At 39.9% G+C, this 20,295-nt stretch overlaps 1 protein-coding gene across 5 annotated transcripts; it reads right to left on the reverse strand.

Annotated features, from left to right (window-relative positions):
- Window positions 1-3,139: 3,139 nt before the first annotated feature.
- ABRACL (ABRA C-terminal like) lies at window positions 3,140-17,822 on the reverse strand. 5 transcript variants are annotated; one of them, XR_009957938.1, is made up of 6 exons: window positions 17,703-17,822; window positions 17,031-17,226; window positions 14,551-14,617; window positions 5,485-5,566; window positions 4,638-4,730; window positions 3,140-3,194 (listed from the first exon to the last, which is right to left on the reverse strand). XR_009957938.1 is itself a non-coding variant. In XM_062572466.1 (4 exons), the coding sequence occupies exons 1-4, from the start codon at window positions 17,711-17,713 to the stop codon at window positions 13,384-13,386; spliced, it is 309 nt and encodes a 102-aa protein (XP_062428450.1). In that variant the 5' UTR covers window positions 17,714-17,822; the 3' UTR covers window positions 13,336-13,383. The 5 variants fall into 5 exon arrangements, 4 of the variants coding, with proteins under 4 accessions (XP_062428451.1, XP_062428452.1, XP_062428453.1 ...); XM_062572466.1 differs by lacking the exons at window positions 3,140-3,194; window positions 4,638-4,730; window positions 5,485-5,566 and adding an exon at window positions 13,336-13,418; XM_062572467.1 differs by lacking the exons at window positions 3,140-3,194; window positions 4,638-4,730; window positions 5,485-5,566; window positions 17,031-17,226 and adding an exon at window positions 12,852-13,383 and having other exon boundaries at window positions 17,703-17,804.
- Between the last annotated feature and the right edge of the window lie 2,473 nt (window positions 17,823-20,295).

A 20,295-nucleotide genomic window follows, 5' to 3' on the forward strand; every position in this document is an offset into this window, starting at 1 on the left:
GCTATCAGGTTTAGCTCATTTTCTCCCTTGGGTTCAGTGCTCAGCCTGCTAGCCTCATACTCAGAGGAGGATCCTTTAATCAAAAAAGCTTAGCTCTTTAAACTGAGCATCATATGTAGCTGATATCACATCCCCTCCCCCGTTTGATTGACTGTAGTGATTAGATGATTTAGCCTCAGTTTGATGGGATAAGGCAGACACAGATTTTGGCACTTGTATTTGGAGAAGACCAGTATCAAGGAGTAGGTCTGTGTGAATATTACTAGTTCAAAGGCAACACTCTACTGAGCCAGTGTCAAGAGACTAGCCTCAAGGAAGTCATTGACTGGGAGACTCTGGGAGAAAAGAAAAAAGAAAAGAAAAGAAAAAAGAAAAAAGAAAAAGAAAAGAAAAGAAAAGAAAAGAAAAGAAAAGAAAAGAGAAGAGAAGAGAAGAGAAGAGAAGAGAAGAGAAGAGAAGAGAAGAGAAGAGAAAAGAAAAGAAAAGAAAAGAAAAGAAAAGAAAAGAAAAGAAAGGAAAAGAAAGGAAAGGAAAAGAAAGGAAAAGAAAAAAGAAGAGAAGAGAAGAGAAGAGAAGAAAAAAGAAAAGAAAAGAAAAGAAAAGAAAAGAAAAGAAACGAAACGAAACGAAAAGAAAAGAAAAGAAAAGAAAAGAAAAGAAAAGAAAAGAAAAGAAAAGAAAAGAAAAGAAAAAAAGAAAAGAAAAAAGAAAAGAAAAGAAAAGAAAAAAGAAAAGGATTCAGAGGTTGACATTACTGTCTCAGTAGCAGTAACCAAAGGTCACCCTAAGAGGAGTTCTGAGGTTACACATATCACTGGATATTCCAGCTATATGGGAAAACAAATGTGGGATGGAGCAAGGGCACATGAGGAAGAGACAAGGATTTGAGCGCAGCTCAGGGAGTCCATCTCCAGACAGACTCAGCACAAGCGAAAAGGGTGTTCACGTGCACAAGGATGGAGTGGACAGACTTTGTGTTGCAGCTGCCAATCTGAAGGAGGAAAGAAAGGACCTTGTCACTTCCATGGGTTTCAGTTGGTTAAGGAAGGCAACTAGTTTTGCCCTTTTCTTTCTAGAAGATAAAAGCACACTCTGTCCTGTTTAAAAGGAAAAAAAAAAAAAGAAGAAGAAAAAAAAGCTAAACAGGATTATGTCCACACTAGACAATTCTTATCCCACCTGTGCAAATACCTTTGTAGCCGTTGGCAACAAATCTCAAAGGTCCAGCTGCTTCCAACCAACACACCAAGACCTGCTGATTCAATCTTCTATGCTCTTACTTTATGGCCCCTCATTTTACCAGATCATAGAAAGGCAGGAGGAGGGAGAAATCCATGGGATTTACTTTAATCCCTGAATGCAGCTTTGGATCTGCTTTGTATGGTGTCTGATCCACCCTCCTTGTCTGTATAAACAATACCCCATGCAGAACAGGCAATTCTACACTGCTCATGGAGAAGAAAAAGGAGAGAAAAAAGGATAGCGAGAAGCAGGGACAGTATATAGTCCAGCTAAGCATAATATAATAGAGGCAGTGTTTGCATTTATGCCAAAACATTTCCACCAATGTTCTTGGCTTTTTTTTTTTTTTTTTTTTTTTTACTAAAACTTGCCTGTAATTTTACAGATTCTAACATGTTTAGCTGTAGGATAGAGCAAAAGCTTGGGACATACCTTTTCAGTACAAAATAATACATATTGTGGTATGAACCTGGCTTTCTTCATGCCTAGGATTTAAATGTAAATCTCTGTCAAACATGAGAGTTTTTAAGAGTGTTAATCATATAGCATTTTTTACAGTGCATGAAGTGATTTTAAGCCATTGGGGAGCATTAATACCTTGCAGGGAGAGTTCCAGGTCAGATTGCAGCACTGCTAAAACATATAAATCACTTCAGCTACAATGGAATGTGATGATTTGAAACCGTCAGATCTGGAAATGGAAAAAAGAGATGGTCCTGAAAGATTCAAAACACCTTGAATATACTAAGCCCAGTCCTACAGCTTTGATTGAGACATATTCAACAAACATCAAAGTATAAGCTGCAAGATCAAACACTTTTTACTGGAAATCTTCCAATAAAACTTACCCTTTCTAGGTCTGCATATATTTATAAATACTGGGCCTAATTGTATAGCAGTTGCACTTTATGTAATCACCTGCTGTTGTGCAAACTGAGTATAAAACACCTTTTCTGATCTAGTAATAATTGTACATCATTTTGCCATTTTTGTGAGGTGCAAAGCCATGGAGAATGAATGCTTTGTTCAGTAGGGAGAAAGAAGTTGGAGTGACAATTTTCTTGCTTCCACAAGATTGCCAGGCTATAATAAGCAGAAAGGATAGCAAAATGAAAGGCACCCACAAAATTGTGGAAGTTACATAAAATGGAAGTGGAAAAAATGAAAGCACAGCAGATTCACTCATGCAAGCAACATCAGCTGCAAAGTAGGCAAACATTATCATCTTTACTAACTTGTCCTCTAACCTTGCTCATAGGCAGCCCTGAGGACTAGAGGGAAAACACAGCTTGCATCTAGTTTACATATTATTTCTGCTAGACTTGCACTGCATGAGACCTAGTAATGTGCTGATAGGAAATTTCAAGAAAGAAAAGCCTTAAATGGTGTTCAGGAAAAAAACGGTTGTCAGCTGGTGATGCTTAGCCACTCATTTCTAAAAGGAACTGTTTATCTACAGAGAAAAGAACAAATAATACTTCTAAACATACCAAAATTAACGCTCTTCTCAACAAGCTTCCTGGCTTTTGCCATGTCTTTGTTCAGCAGTAAAGATGATATGAGAGCGCAAACTAGACTTGCGTGTGCAGGTTGTGAGGAGTTATATGTTTAGCTTGATTAATATTTGTTAATGTAGAAGATATCTAGCCTTTCTGGAGGAAATTGGTTATACCTTTGCCTTGTAGCAAGTCTTTGCAAGTTCAAAAGGGGTGACAAATGTTCTTCAGTGGAAGTCGACACAAGCTTGGACAACAAATGCTGTTTTTCAGGTTGCCTTGGCTTCTGCCATTTGCATTAACACTGCCAAGATCCTGCCAAAATAACTGAGCATGAACTTTCCCAAGGGCTGGGCCCATGCACACGCCAGCACAGGAGGACAGTGTGCTACCAGGAACAGCTCCCATATGGATCCAGAATGAGTCCCTGTTTCTCCATCTTCCTTACACACGACTCTGCAAGGAGAAAGTGTTCCTATCAGCTTGGAACATAAAGGAGAAGAAAGATCTCCACGCAATGCTTTATCAGTGGCACAGTCACTGATAAAGTACCTGTCTTCTTTACACAGGCCACAGATTTTGCAGAACTTGTAGGAACTTAATGTCTCCAAGACATCTACTGCCCTATCAGATTTGATTGAAATTGGTAGTACATTTGAAATGTGTAAGGGACAAATTGAGTGAGACAGGAAATCACATGTTCTGTTTCCTCAGGAAATATATACACATTAAATATGCATCTATGTGTGTGCATGTGTATTAGTATTTAAGTATATATGTATATCTCTATGTATATATGTTCATACACATACCACTTAAATAATATGCTTTGGATTGAGGTTAAACACTCCACAGTTATAAATGACAACTTCCTTGCAGCCTTAATTCAGTTCTTTGTGTATGTGGAATGGGAGATAACCTTTTAACTAAATGTTCTCTCTCTTTTTCTTTGTCACAGGGATCTTGTCATACGGTGAGACCAGCAATAAGAAAATGAAGCAAGATTTAGAGGTAATGAGGCTCTTTGCTTCGTTTGCTCCACCATACAGGAAATGAAACTTCTGCAAAGAACAGGAGGAGGAGATTGCAAGGGAGAGCATGACTTTTGGGATAAAACAAGTGAATATTACAAAATAAAATTCAGTCCTATCCCTGCCTCTGCTACACACTTCCTCCCTGATCATAACCATGGTTCCTTCATTCTATTCCACTGACAGTGAATCCACAATTTAGACATGATAGAGAGGAAAAAAATGTATGAGGGTCAATATAATATAGGCTACTATTAGAGTATTTGGAAGCTGTGAAAGAACAGAAAAGACAGAGTCTTTGTAAGAATAGGAAGGTAAAAAACAGGACACAACACCCAGGAGGATTATGTACCTATTAATATCCTAACTCTATGTGATAAAATGTAATTCTTCCCTAATAGAAAATCTTCAGTTAGCAAAATTCCCCCGGGATATTTTTCTAAGATCCACTTTAGTGTGTGAAACACCCAAGTTTTCTGACAGACCAGTTATTCTATTTGAAAAAAACAACAGAAATTACTTCCCTAATTTTTCTTCCTATAACCATGGGTAAGTTAAATGACTTCAGTGTGGAAGAAGTCAAGTAGTAGTTTAGGAGTTTATTAGAAGAAATAAAATAAAGATTTGAAAGCATCTCTTCCATGGATTTTTTTTTTTTTTTAAGTTTTACAGTATTGGGGAAATAAATTCTGACAGGAAAAGTATATTTGAAAAGCTACTAAATGAAAATTTAGATGATACTAATATTTATGCCCCTACTTCACCAAAGCAAATGGTCCAGTCAGGACCAGGTTAGCTGTGCATAGCGTGGTAGATATCCAAAGTTATGATACTCATTCTGAAAAGTTTTGATTGAAAAGCATGCTACCTGGAAAAACACAGGGATGGACTCTTTGACCGGTTGCTTTTACAAGAGTTCGGTCTAGGATTTATGGGCTGATTCCAAAGTGATCTTGTCTACCTATTGTGCAAAGATAGAGACATTTTGCAGTATAAATGGTAAAGGTTTGCTCATTGGGTTTTGGTTGTGCAAAAGAGCAAGAGGGATGTAATTCTATTTAATTTAAATGTCTACTCTAGAGAGAGAAATAAAATCAAAAAATAGAGAGGATATGCCTATAGACTAGACTGTATAGAGATGCAAACTCACACTTTTCTTCCTCCAGTGAGGGCCAACATAGTCAATCTTTTGGCCCTGACGAGCCACATCTGGTGGTGGAGAGGCACCAGGCACCCGCCTTGTACTGCAGACAGCCCAGAGAGGAGGAGCGCTGTGGGCATTTCACCCATGGGAAAGGCCAGCGGAGTCCCACCTTGCAGCTGTGGGCAGAGCTGAGCTGAGCACACAGCAGGACCTCAGCCTCACTGAGACACTTCAACCTCTCCTTGGAGATCTCTGCCTTCCCACAGCCTCAAGACACTCAGCAATCACCACACCAGCACAACCACACTGCAAATTCAAACCAGAAACACATCTCCTACTGACTTGGGGTTTTTTAAACCTGGATAGAAATAAAAGCGTCACTCATAAGCCAAGTGTATTTAGAATTTCATCTGATGTCTGAGCTATAGGCTTGGTACCATCCAATCAGTGGTATGCCACTAACTCCTGTCAGTCATGATGCCACAGGATCACGCGGTTATGCCTGGATAGCTTACAAACTGCCTGGGCTGCAGATGGGAACTCTCAGAAATAGCGAGCGCTGTGATCGTACCTGTAATTTTTACACTGATTGTCCCCTTTTCTCTATAGCCATGGCTTTACACATGTGAACTGGCCCATAGATTGCTGAACACCTGCAAAGATAAAGGTCTTATGAAATGTAGCAAAATCCTTACAAATTTGATGGAAAAATATATTATTATGGTTTCACCTTAATTATAGAGTTAATTGTAACTATAGCAATTTTAAATAAAAAACTTTCCCTCATACTGTAGACAGTGGCTTGAAAATATGACCCATTCACAGCCAGAAAAAGAAAGGCAAAGAAGAACCTCAAGCACTCTTCAGTAAAGAACTTTTCAAAACCTCATCTTTACATCAACCTCTCGATATTTTTGCAGCCTGACTCATAAAATGCTGAGTGTATGTGGGAGAGGCAGAGTGGGAGTGAAGGGATGGCACTGCCATTTAAAAAATGATTATAAATAGATAAAGTACCAGCTGTCTGCATCTTACCCTCAAGATATCATTAACTGGCCAGGATTATAGCCTTCATCCATAGCTAATAAGGCAAAGATGATTAGTTTTGTTTCTTAAATTTAACAGAGTGTCGTAAGACTTGACAGCTACATATACAGCTTGCATGCTATGACTAAAGTCAATATTTTTCTAGACAATTTCAGTGATTTTTTTCATTTAAAATGGTGATGATGAATATAACATTTTTTAAATGTATTTGTATTATTACCAGCACTCTGGATTATAATAAAACAAGAATTCACAATATCACTCACTTTACACTGTTTATACCATTTACTTCCTCTTGCTTCTGTTGAAATAAATTGGTTTCATTTTTATTTCTGGAGAAGTGCAAGGTCTGTTTCACCTGTGGCTTTCATGCACCAGCACATCCCGATAGTGCTTAGGCTGCCGACCTTAGGGGAGAACATTTAACATTTAAATCCAAATATAAAGCCTGCTGTCTTCGGCTGTTTTAAAAGTGTAACAGAAGCATGTTGGGTCCAGGCACAAACATAGCAATGATAATGGGACTGTGGGATCATCATTTTTTTTAACCCTTTATTTTCTAGTCAGAATGTTGTTGCAGTTTTAAAACTAGATGTGTTCAGTAATGTCAACAGAGACGTAAAGACCCTTATCAGGGCACACATCTCCATGTGGGGTCCCAAGTATGATTAGAAACTCATTAGAAACCTATGAGAGGTATTTGACAGGCAACCAAGTTGATGTGCTGTAAACTGTCAGACGTGTTTATAGGGAACAAAACAATTCTGCGAGGTTCCCCGGCTGCAGTTCCAGTTATCTGGCCAGCTGCCTGGCTCATTTAAATGTAATACAATATAAGCATAGCTCCATAAAGTGCACATCGTTTTATATAACATAAAGCAAGGTGCAGGTGAGGGGATGCCATTCTTGGCTCTGCTGTTATGTGGCTTGAGCAAATCACTCGACTTTCATGCTGCTGATGCAGAACTACAGACCAGCTTCCCAAGGAGCCTGAGGTGCAGTGTTTCATGAAGGGATTTCTCTTTGCCTGCCGACATGTTTTGCGGGACCTCGGGTGCCATGCAGAAGGTAAATGTGTGGGGCCTCAATGGCAGACTGCGAACCACCCTTTCCAGCACTCCTAGTCCCTCCACGCATTACCACCAACCCAGAACAATTTGCCAAAATAATAAAATGCCTCTTGATGGCCCCTTTTGAAGAAAATTACAGATTTCTCTGTACAGGGCTGAGAATTGCTAAGTGTCTGTGCTTCCCAACGCAGATCCTAAGGGAATTTAGACACAAATATGTGCCAGTTCCCTCTGGATGTAAGATGGGCACTTTGATGGGCTCTCAGCATAGCCAAGATGGCAATGCCTCTGGGTATATAGAGGATCACATGATTTTAAGTTCCTCCCAAAAATTTTCAGTTATGACTTGGATGCCTGTAGACTTGGAGCTACCTCAGCCATTTGGAATCAAGCTACTTATTTAGTAGTAGTAGTCCACATCAGCAAATTACGTACTTGGATTTAGGTACCTAAATGCCACCAAAGTATCTGTAATGAAGTTATTCTCATGCTTGGATCTAGTCTTCTCACTGCTGTTACACAGTGCTGAACTCCTGCTGGACAGTGTTGAGTGTCTTTAACTGCTGTTGCTTTTACATCTTTTTCTCCCTCCCCCCCCCCCCAAGAAAACTGAAAGCAGAATTCCAAGAAAAATATATTGTGCTCCAAAATACAACTTTATAAAGGAAGCTTTTTATAACATTAGCTATGGAGATAGATCATGGCCTCTTGACTAATATAAAGACCTTGAACTTACAAATCAACTTGCACCAAAGCTTCACACAAGGTCTAATTCTGCAAGGTATAAACTCTCAGTTCTCTCAAAGTGATCTTTTGTGGCATTTAGTAGACTTACAAAAGACTGCTAAATGCAGCTCACTACATTCCTATTCAAACACGTCATTCACTGAGCATTTCCTCACTGGGAAAATTGTCAGGTTGTGGGTACATGTTGTATCGACATGGATGCATTATATGCATACATAAATATATGGTACATACTATTTTTTTCTCTGAAGAAACAGCTTTAAGGACAGCAAAGTGGCCTTATGACATTTTGTGTCACTCAAATTGCAGTGTTTGGGCCAGAATAAGCTCCAAAAAGAAGCAAGGGCATGAACATAATGCTACTATATTTGTGAAAATGCTGTGCTGGAAAATGTTCAAGGTCTGACACTAGGCATTTCATTGAAAGGAAGTTTGACCTGGATTTCATCTGACAAGATACTGGAGTGTGTTTGTAGATCACACTATTCCCTCCCCAGGTACCAGCCTGGTATTTAACCTCTCAGAATCACTTAGGTGCTCTGGCAGAGATAAACATAATCTGCAATGATATCTATGCTACACTATAAGATACTGTTTTTTTCTAGAGCTTTAGTCAAAATATCTGCCAAGAGACTAGCTTCAGCTGCTTAAATATGCATCTATATTGTGTTTGTGACTAAAGTTGTACTCAGAATGGTAGAACTAAACTGAACTGCCACCCTCAGGAAAACTTTATTAGAACAATTCCACAGAAGTAGTTTATGTAACTAGATCTTAAATACACTGGCTTTCTAAAAAATGCTGCTATGCAGTTATCTTTAACTAACCATACTTAAAAAAAAAAATGTATGTAGAAATAGTGAAATACAGACTCCTTGAAATCATTGCTCTGGAGCTTTTCTTCAATCTGGTGTTGATTTTTTTTTTTTTTTTTTTTTTTTTTGAGACTGTCATTTCAGATCAAAATATTGAAGATATCATGCCTTTAAAATCAGATTTTCACAAGATATAAGCTGGTATAGTGTTTGTTCATCGAGCAAAGGCAGACTTCTGTTTTTCACTGTCATCTACAGCATCAATAGTTTTGACTTTGATCCTGTCTACACCTATTTGATAGCACTTAGTAACTGTTTTGTCCTCACTTTGTTTTTGTGATACATGCACAAAAAGGAGCAGGTATGTCCTTATCACAAGCTTCATGGCCTATTTCCTAAAAAAACTTGGTCTGTAGGGAAGCAGAAAAAAAAATAGAGTATTTTTGGCACGTATCATTGCCATTTGGGGTGCAAAACAAAGTATGTCATACTAATTTTTGTACTGAAAGGTATTCAGGCTTAAATATGCTGTCGGGTCATCAAACTCATATTCTTTAACCTAACCAGATCACTCATTTTTCCAAAGAGCTGTCAGAGCACTGAAACATATTTTTGGTCTAGGAGTTCGTTTTCCTTCAAATTGCTTTGTTCATATTTAGTTCTACGCTTTGTGACCGAATTCAGAATGATTGCCTTCTTATTCTCCATCAGATAAAGATGTGTTACAGAGCAAAAGTTCCACATTTACTTGAGAAGGAAATTAACACTTTTGTAAAAGTTACTTTAAGCACCTTCCAAAAGAAATGCTTAAGCCTGGGAGGTTTGTGTTTGTTTGTGTTTTAAGTCTTGAAATCACAACCCCTGTCACACAATTATCAGACAGAGGATTTTCAGGCAATACTAAATGTGAACTATGCTGCACTGTGCAGACCAAACCTTCAGGACAGTTTTTTTATACTAGGTGGGGGTGAGTCAAAGATACTGATAATTTTTTGTGATGTTTTGGCTCTGAGCCAAAACATTAGGCCAGTCCTGTGGCATTATTTGGTTCATGCTGTAGCGGCCAAAGACTCTGCAACTGTTTAAACTTGCTTAACCATCATTTTGTGCTGCTGGCGGAGAAGAGAATCTCAGCCTCTCTCTGAAACATTCAACATTTTTTAAGTAAAACTCCTGAGTATCAGCTGCAGTATAGTCAGTATGTGCAAATTTCCTGCCACTCTTACTTTTTATTCTTTCATTCAAGTATTTTTTGCAACAAAGAATCTAAGCAAAGACAACCAACTTTATACAGATACAAACTGCAGAAGTGGCATTGCTGTCACCAAGAGAATTTCCCCTGAAGGAGAAAGAACACCTCCCGGAAAGCTCTGGAAGGGAGATGGAAAACGAGCAAAAACAATATGCATTTTCAAAATTCGTTCCAATGGGGAAGAGGCATGGGAAAGATAATACCGTATACATTTGAGTCCTTCATCTGCTCAAGTTTACTTCATGGCTTAGTCAAAACTGCCTTGGAAAGCACATTTATATTCAGTCACTGGATTTTGCATGGAAGCAGCTGAGGTGAGGTGAGTACATACATTCCACTCCATCCATTACTCTTAACAGTCCCTGCTGAAGACACAGTGGTAACATCTTAAGCTGCACTGGCTAGATTTACCTGCGGCTCATCAAATCTTGTTCCTGGGTTCCACCATGCTCCAAGAACTTGGGCAGGTAAGAGATTGAATCAGTTAAACTAGTCCTTAACTCATTTCCCAGCACTAGGATATGCAAGTAACCACTCCGTTGACCACTCTGACGTTGTTCAAGATCATACCTTTATATCTTCTTATTTTGCAGCAGTCAGGGGAATGACTTGCTATTTTGGAATCACTGTTGTTCCTGCCTGACCTACTCATTTCCCTCAGACCCATGACTGATAGGGTCATGAACCCACCATAGTGGATTGCTATCTGTCCTATTGCTCACAGAAATAGGTAATGTCTTTCCTGTAATTAGCTTTTCCATTATTGTGTCAAGTGCTCCAGGAACATCTTGCGTCTCAGCCATTAGCTGTGGTAATTATTTCCTTCTGGCAAGAGGATATAGAGGCCTGATCTCCCACATGTGAAATACTTAGCATTTGATTTTTGCTGTGACAAATTTAGAAATGAGGTCAGGAGTGCTGGTGTGGAGTCTAAAGAAGCCTACACAACTCAGGAGCCACCAGACAAGTTACACATTCCACTTAGGACAAGTTCCTGGATATACTTGTCTGTGTACATTGTTCCTCTTCTGCTTCCAGAAACAGAGCAAAAAATGAATCTTAACCTCCTCAGGCAGTACACAGTCGGAGTCTCCTGTGGTTGTTACACATTTGCTTTAGTGCCAAGTTTCTCCGTTTCTTGCTACACAGTGTTCCCAGAAGCCATGGATACATTTATTAGTGTTGCTAAAAGGATAAATTCAAAATGAGACGTAAAGGTCTTTTCATAATCCCTTCTCAGCTCCAAACCAGCACTGAACTTTGAATTTACTAGTACCTAAATCTTCAAGCCTGAAGCTCCTTCACTGCTTACTGAGCTGTTGTGAATGTGCCCAGAGAATCCCCCCCACACACTAAAGCCTACATCCCCAAATTTCACAAAGCACTATCTCAGCATATGCAGGCTATCCTAGGAAGCCAGACAATGACTCAGGCCTTCTGTAAAACAAGAGGCAGAGGAAAAAGAGGAAAAAACTGCGGTTATCTGGTATCACAAAGCCCTCTGCTTTCATCTCAAATGCAGAAGGTCTGGCCCCAGCCTCCCTTCTACCCATGGAGTACAGTGGCCCATGCATTTGTCAGCTCAGGTTTGGAAACAGAAGAACAGCATTTGAGTGACACTGCATTGGAGCCTGTAAACCTTGCTGACAGTCTGCCCTGCTTCCGAACTTGAACTGGCCTGTACACAGACAGCTCGACCTTCCCTGCATATCGCTTCCCTGCTGTCCAGATTCTAGGGCCAGCACAGGCAGAAGCAGCCCAAGTCTGTTCCACACATGCTTTAAGCTTTTCTCTTCCTGCATGAAGCAGAGTAAGCAAAGATTGAAGGGACAGCAGCTGGAATTACACAGAGACATTCCATCGTCATGCATGCATTTCCTCTGTCTAGAAATAAGAAGGTATCTTTAAAGCATTCTGCACTTGCAAAAGGCTGTTAAGCATAGGGAAATTCACCCACCTTGCAAGTTCATCAACTTTAAAGAGTGTAAGTGAAGCACAGAGCAGTAGTCAGTTTGCTTAGACTCACTGTGGCTTTCACCATAAAACAACTCTTTCTCCCTACTAAGAAGAATTAGCAGTAGGTTAGAAAACAATCTAAAGGGCTATTTTTTCCTCTCCTCTCAATCTATGCCTGGGGTGATTAAGAGAACATATGATTTCTGTGTGAGAAATAATCACAATCTGAAGTTGCTGTACAGCTTCCGGTTAACTTTGCGTGATAGCATTCAGGGAACTCCTCACCCATTTCCTTCATAAGTTTAGAGACAAATAAATGAAGGTATATTACACTGCCAGAGATGCATGGGGCACGTCTATCATTTGTAGCTTTCTGTGCACAATCTGGTCATTAAACAAACACTTTGTGACATATGAGCAGGCATCTATTTGTTAGTCTAACAAGAAAAAAAAATAGTGAAAATTGCTACTGAAGTAATTCTAGACTGAGAACAAGTTCATACTTACTATGCATTTATATGCTCTTTCCTTTTTCATGTGAGCCACCAGACAAGCTGAAGAAGCTCTACAGCTGCCTTAAACTGCATTCCTCACTGCCATTGCTTTTACAGAGCTAGAAACAATGAGGAATTGCTGTAGCATTGGCTTGCCTCAGCTATGCTTCCTCCCACTAACAGGAGAAACATGCAATACAGAGGTGGGAAGGGCTGGAGGTTATAGTAAATTCTGCTGAGGGAATTCAGCAGTGTGGGAAGTAAAACTGTGATTGCTACACAGAAGCAAATTATCACTAGTCTGAGCTTTGCTGAACATGTGGCACTCAGTTCACTCTTACAAACCCGCTCTGAAGCAAGCCTACTTACATATCTGACTCAATGTTCTTTGTTTTTGCTCCTTGTAACAAAAGATGGACATTCTTTGATTGAACCATGCTGCAAAGTTATTTCCAACTCACTGGCACATTTTCTGTATAGTCATTTAATCATGTTGCTTACCGGAATTCAATCTGCTTTCATTTCTGTTTGCAAGTAAAAAAATACAGCAATACAAATCTATTATGTGCTTTTATTTTACACTTTCATGGCACATTTTAATTTGTAAACATTAAATTATCAGTCTCCTTCTTCATGTGTTGAAAACAACCATCAAATACCTTTATGAGTATTACCTGAGATTGAAAAAAACCTGAAAACTGGCATCTTTCACCTTATCGTGTACAGTACTGTTTGAAGAAGAATTACAAAAGGGAATGTTTTCCAAAATAGGATGGCTTCTTTTAGACTAGAAAGATATAGAAAATACATCAAAACATACTAGAATCATTAGCCTTATTCAGAGAAAGTTGCAAGTCACTGCCTGAAACAATTCAATTAATGCACAGCTGAAATGTATGCTGCTTCAATCCTGCAGTAGCATGATATCAACGTTGTCATGAACACCTTGTAAAAGTAGTTCCCCTTGATAAGAGACAATCTTTCGTCGTTTTGCAGCCTTAAGAGTTCCCACTAAAGCTTCAAAGAGGTTGGCACATTTTTCATCAGCAAAGAGCACACCAAATTTCACACTCACTTGTCCATCAGCATCTAAATCAAAGATAAAACATGAAAACACATGCAGACTGTTTTCCAGTTAGGAGATTACTGGGGGAATAGAAGCATAATACTAGAATGCTGAAAGTAAACTCCATGGTGTTCCCCAATTGCTATCAACCTGATACTCCCTTCACTTCCATGATGTTTGTCCTTATAGGAAATAGCACTATGGGAGAAGATACTATGAATGCTGATGATAAACATTAGGCAAAGTTCCCGCACGGTAAGACTTTTCCTTTCCCTCCCCACCAGTGACTTGTATGAAGGACCATGTACCAACTGTGTTTCTTTTTACTGATGACTTCTGAAACCTATGACCAACCCAGGCTACTGAATGTCTTCAAAGCACAAGAAGTAAGTTTGTTTCAAATAAGTTTTTATATTTATGAATATTTAAGGTCCACATTAAAAAAGTGTGAGTGCCTTTCTCATATACAAAGAAAGAATCTGAAAATACATTTTAAGGTTAGCTAGATTGAATAATCTAAAAGACACATACAATCATACGAAATGTAAGAAGCATACAATAGTTTGATTTTTAAAAATAAATGAAAACAAAGGGAATTGCATGAGAACTGAGCAATATATAACAGGTTCCACATCCACAAATTGCAAAAATATTTGCAAAGAAAGTAGATTTTTAACAATGAAGAACATTCTGAATGGAAAAGTCTACATTCTAACCAAGTTCAAGAAAAGGTTGGGACTATAGCTCCTGGATTAAGAGTTTTAAGCATACAGATCAATTCCCTCAAAATAATACTACGATGATCAGGAATGAAGTGTATGAACACTGTACGGAAGTTCAGTAGTTACCAAGGAAGTGGCTGGAAGGTAAAGGAGTAACTTTTTCCTTTGATGGCTGTAGCCAGTATCTTTGAAGTCTAAATAAAAGGGTAATTTTGCAGTTGATTTTAATGGGAGTACAATTTCAGGCCAACTTCCCCTGTGCTGCAGAGCCTTAAGTGTTTAACTTCATAATGGGACTACTTTAGATGATGAATTCTAGAGAGTACTGTGCAGTCCAACATTAATCACATATACAAATTCTCAGGATATCTGAGCCTGATTAATTAAACTTGCCAAGTTCAAAAGTTGGTATAACATGACTACATATGTATGGTCACAGATATTATAATACTTTATTACAATACTTACTTTTGGTTCCCAACCGCCGAATCTCCTCAACTAAGAGGTCAATTTCATGTTCCACATTCATTGTTGTCTAAAAAATAAAATAAATTTAACAAAGTTATTAGGACACCATGTGGTCTTTGCATATGTCCATCATAGCCTGTTCTGTTTATCAGAAGTATCACAGCATCTTATAAATCCCTGCAGCCTGGAGACACATAGTTTATAGGATAGTCTAAGATTTCAGTACTGAAAGGATAGAGCCACCATATTTTTGTGGAAAAGGATAGAAAAAGAAAACCTCAGTACTTTCTAAACTCATATATGAAAAGCTCGCCTCAAAGTGCTAAAATGTGTGGGTCTGTTTGGGGGATATTTATTTTATTTGTTTCTTTCTTTTTAAACAATGATCAGCTTAGGCTGATCATTATTTCAAGAGCAGTCAAAAATAAAGAGCATCTTGGTTTGGTTACATCATAGGTCTTTGGGGGCTTCGCATTCTTCTATCAATGATCTCAGAAAAAAAAGGGAATACATTTCTTCAAATTCCCCTCTAAGAGGGCATATGGTGGTGGGCAAGTGGCTGTAGGGTTTTGTTTTTAAAACCATGCCCAGCTTTCTACTCATCCTGCCTAGATACCCCAGACATCTAGCTCGTTATAGCAGGTCTATGCATGTAGTGCCTGACAGGGCAGCTGCTACTGCACATCCACTACTGACAGTAGAACTGATCCTGAGACAAACTATGCAAGTGTCCTAAGGATGCCAATATTTATCTCCATTCACAGGGATCCCAAGAAAGTACTGCAATACAAAACATGATCTGGTGCATCTCCTCGCTGCAAAACATGGCAATTGTCATTAATGCACATCAATGCCATGAAAGTTTAAACATATGCAACTTATGGCAATACTACAGTTGCATAAAACATTTTTTTGGCAACAAACGACCCAAGGTTAATAACTGCAAGAACCTAAAATGTGCTTTGAGATCTATGCTGTATACAAGGCAGTGTCAACACAATGAAACCTTTAGACATGGAACATCTCAAGCTAATAATGGTGTCAATATAAGTACATGGAACCTGGAGCCACAAAGAAAGCAGACAGAAAGTGTCAAATGCAGCCTCAACAAGCACTGGCAACACAGTGTGGAATAAAAGCTATAGAGAGAGCTTTGGGGGTTGAGTACTATCTGAAAGGGTCTCAGGTTGTGAGCACAGATCCTGTCTCTACTGTTCAGGGAACTGCAATTCTGCACAGATCTAGTAAGAAAACAGAGCTAGATCATAATATCAGGCTGCATCAACAACTCTTCCTTCTAATAAAACAAAAAGAAATTCCTTTTCTTTTTAATTTATTGGTTTAAAATAGGTAAGAGTGATATAGTTCTACCTCCAGACCCCTCATGACTTATGCAAGTGCTAAAATACAACAAACAGAATTTGATTTTCAAAATACAAATTGACTCACAAAAAGATGCATCTTTTTTTTACATGACAATTTGAGCAAGCTTAGCATCAGCATGGATTTTAGACACAACCTCACCCAAGCCACAGTTTCATCCCCAACACACAATAACAACATTCAAGCAGATATTAACAAACTAACATATAGCTTTACAGCAGCATATAGTGCCTTGGTTATCTCCTCCCCAAAAAGTGTGTTAAAATTGCATGGCAACACGACTTCAGAATTTTAATTATGTTAGGTCATGGAACAAATAAACTCTATAAGCTTTTAAGCTTTATTTAACTGAGTATTATATCGTTAAAAGTCACTGAGGAAAATATGACCGACTAACAAAGAGTTTACAGTACCATTAATAATTTGCCAAACTGGCAATTTTAATATTTGCTGTTATAATATCATCAGCTTCCTTAAAGTTGTCCTTTTCTATCCCCCAGAGATATACACACCGTGAATTTAAATAGTAACATTTATAAATAAATTTTAAAAAAAATCTACATTACTATGCAAAATTCTCAAGATCAAAGAGAACTATAGCTGTGTAAGGCGTAAGTGGAAGAACGGATTCTAGGTATTTCAAAATTAAATATTCACGTTCAAATATTAATTTTATATTGTCATGTACTGCACACACCAAATAGCAAAGTGTCTCATGTTCATTAGACAGAGATACCGGCAGAGGCCAAGGTGGTTACTTAACATGAAAATTAAACTTCCCTCTATTTACTGGAAATTCACCCAAGAAGCGGGGCCCTCGTACTGCCGGCACACCGAGTTATTTCCCTTCGCGCTCATCTCTCGGAGCGACCGCACGCACCTCTCCCGTTACAGAGGCGCCAAGGCGCCGGAAAGATGGCGAGTCCCGTCCGAGGGCACGAGCTGAGCCCCCTCCCGCCCGGGGGGGCAACGCGCAGGAAAAGGGGAGCGCGGGAAGCGGAAAGGGGGAAGGAAAGGGGAGCGCCCTCCCCTCTCCTCCCCTCCGCGGGCAGCGCCTGCCCCGCTCTCCCCAGAGGCAGGGGAGCCCCGCTACTCACCCGCTGCCGTCGCCGGGAGCCGCGGAGAGCCGGAGGCAGGGAGGGCGGCAGGGAGGGCGGCAGCGGCGAGGCCGATGCCAAGCGAAAGGAGCCCGCGGCCGCCGAGGGAGAGAGGGGGCGGGCGGCGGCGAGGCCTCGCCTCGCGCGGTTTTCCGCCGAGAGCGGCTTCCGGGCGGGCGGGTAGCGACGGCCGCGGCTGTGCAGGGAAGGAGGGAGGCTGGGTGCTCACCGGGGTAACTTCTTCCCCCCGCCGCGCCCGGGCCCGGCGGCTGCGGGTTGCCCGGCGCCGCGCCCCGCCGCGGCTCGCGGATGGGGGAGCCGCGCCCGCGCCGCCATCTTGCGCCGTGCAGGCGCAGGGCGGCGGGGGCTGCTGTCAGCCCTGTCCGCTCGCCTCCGGGCCGGTGCGGCCGCCCCGCTGTTAGAAATCGGCTACTTCTCCCGGCCTCGGCCGCCCGTGGCCCTGTGCCACCCTGGCGGCCCTCGCCCGCTTCTGGAGGGCTCCTCATCGGGCAGACCGGGCCACTGGCTCCAGGCCCTCCACTCCTCCCCACTCCTCTGAGGGGACCAGCAGGCTGCTCTGCCCGCTGCAGCAGTATTTCTGTACATCTCGGAGGCAGCTGTGCCATTACTTGCTTTAATATGATTTATACTGACCTACCCGAATTACTTTACCTGTTAAACATCTAGAGTTGGTGTTGCCCTGCCTACCGAGTGCTGCAGCGCAGCACTGTCCCAGGGGCATCCCAGTCTTTGGCAGCAGGTCTGGTTCTTCCTCAGTCACTTTTAGCAGACGAGCTCCCAGACTAAGCACGTAACCGTGTGTTTCGGCAGACTTCTGTTTAAATCTGATGTTAAGGTTACGCAGTTCTCCCTCTGTGGGGACCTCATTCTTCACTATGTTTCACGACCCAATTTTGTGTCATCTGCAGGCTTCATCAGTATGCCTTGTTCTTTCTGTGAAAAGGGCATTAATGAATTTACTAGGAAAAATCAGTTCCAAGACTAGTCCTCGAGGAACTCCCCTTCTAGTATTTCTGTTCTCAATGTAAAACATTATGTTCTGTTCAGTCACTTTCTATTACTGTACTGTGCCTCGTATCCTCCATCTCTGCTGTTTTCCCCACAAAGCCAAAAGCTTTGTGAAGTCCAGGGCATTTGTTTTCTCCTAGAAAAACACTTATTTTCAAAAATGTTAATGAGCTACTTTAACATGATTTACTTTGATAAAGTCATGTTGCATATTAGCCTGTTTTTCATTCACCTCCAAGTCCTTGCACTTTGACACTACAGAAATAAGGAGAATGCAGTTTAAATTTTTGTATTGTATTTGCTACTGCTGTTGTCTTTCTTACTTCACCTCATAGCAGTGTTTACATTTTCTCTCAAGGACACAGGCATTAAAGGAAAGGACAAAGTACTCTTACAAAATAACAAGCCTGCTAGTCAGAGGCAAGGCGCTCACCAAGTATTTTCTGAAAATTCTCAGTGGCACAGCTTAAAACATTGGCATTCCTAGCTGTCTCTCCTCCTTTATCAGGCACAACTGCCCCCCCCCCCCCCAAAGCAGAGCTGGTATAAGATGCTATTTCCAGCCCTTGCAATTCATGTCTTCATGCCTTAGTTTATAAAGGTGAGACAGATAATTTCTCAGACTGTGAGCTGTGCATTTTAGGCCTGGTCCTTTACTACATTCTCTCATTCCTGATACAAGAGAATAAATATCTAAAGGCATCTTAAACCACTACAGCAAACTTTGCTAGGGCTCGTTTGGCAGAACCTGCAGCTAGATAAATTAATTTGCATGCTCAAAAGAATGCCAGGAGGATCCATTTTCATCACTCTTAAGTGATGCAAATGTAAAACTGGAGTCCAAGCCCTCTCCTTTTCCTAGGATTTTTTTAATGTTGGTGTTTTCATTAGAATATTACCTTTTCATTAAAAAATTACTACTTTCCTTAAACACCTCACTACTTTTCATTTAAAAAATCACAAGAATATCTTTGTCAAAATGAGAAATATTGTGTGCTGCTTTCTGCAAAAAGCTATAAATTCAGCAGGTGACAGAAAATCAAAACATTTCCATGAACAGATTAGCTGCATTTAACATTAATAAAGGCTAATCTTTTCAAGAAAACCAACTAACAATTAAGAAAATAAGGTTGAAAGAGGTACATTCCTAAGTTAATAATTAAATGAAAGAATCTTAAATCTCTCTGTGAGAGATTTAATTAATTATTCCAATGACACCTGAATTTTGACCCACTGTGCACATACTATAGGTATTGCATATGTGTATGTATGCATGAAGACACAGGCTTTTTTATTTACTCAAGGCCCAAGCTGAAAGTAGTTTTTAAGGGTTTTAAAGTGACAAAGACTAATCTTTATCATAGAGTCCTTCTTCTTCCACAGGTAAAGCCAGCTACCATCTAATGAGGGAGAAAGAGGGAGTCTGTATAGCTGGCCTTGCGTCATGTCACTCAGAGTATATGCAGTAACAAGCTATGCTAGCAGGAAATATAAGCCATCAAAACTGATCCTCGTTTCATCCCCAGGAGACGATTTGTCTTATTTGTTGCAGAAACTTGCAGTGAACAGTAGGGCAGTGCAGGAACTAAAAGGAGAGTCTTATGTTCTGGGAGTACCATCCTAAACTATTTTATTGTGTGACTTTGTGAGTTTTTTAAGTTGCTATTCAATTCCATTTTTTACCAGTATATTGCAAAAAATCAAATTAAGCTGAACTGAATTAAAAGACAGGAGGAGAGGATTCTAGGAAAAATGTAATATCTGAAGAGCGTTATATCTGTGCATATAAGGCCATATTATGTATTTATGTTACGGCATACTGCTTTTCATAAGATCGCCATATTGTTGGCCAACACAATGTTGAATACTGTATTAAAACGTATAGACTTTTAAGGAGAAATCAAGACAACCTTTTAAAACAGAATCTAATTAGTATGTTAGCAAATGTGGGAAGTATTTCAATTATTTGGCAGTACAGACTAAAAGTGCTATTTTTCTGCTTTTATAGTTAAGAGCATGCTTTCAGTTGAGTTATATAAGTACTCTAGATTTCTTAATCATCAGAACAGCATTACATTTGCACAAATAATGCAGTTCATTCTGGGTAATGTAATGGTTATTACAGATGATTTCTCTTTGATGGAGTAATAGTTTGGGACTTTTCAGACCAAAGGTATTATTATTATTATGAAAACTACATTAGAAATGCTTTCAAAATCTGTTTTGAATCATAACC

The sequence above is a fragment of the Rhea pennata genome, chromosome 3 (assembly GCF_028389875.1).
Source record: "Rhea pennata isolate bPtePen1 chromosome 3, bPtePen1.pri, whole genome shotgun sequence".
Taxonomy (NCBI): Eukaryota; Metazoa; Chordata; class Aves; order Rheiformes; family Rheidae; genus Rhea; species Rhea pennata.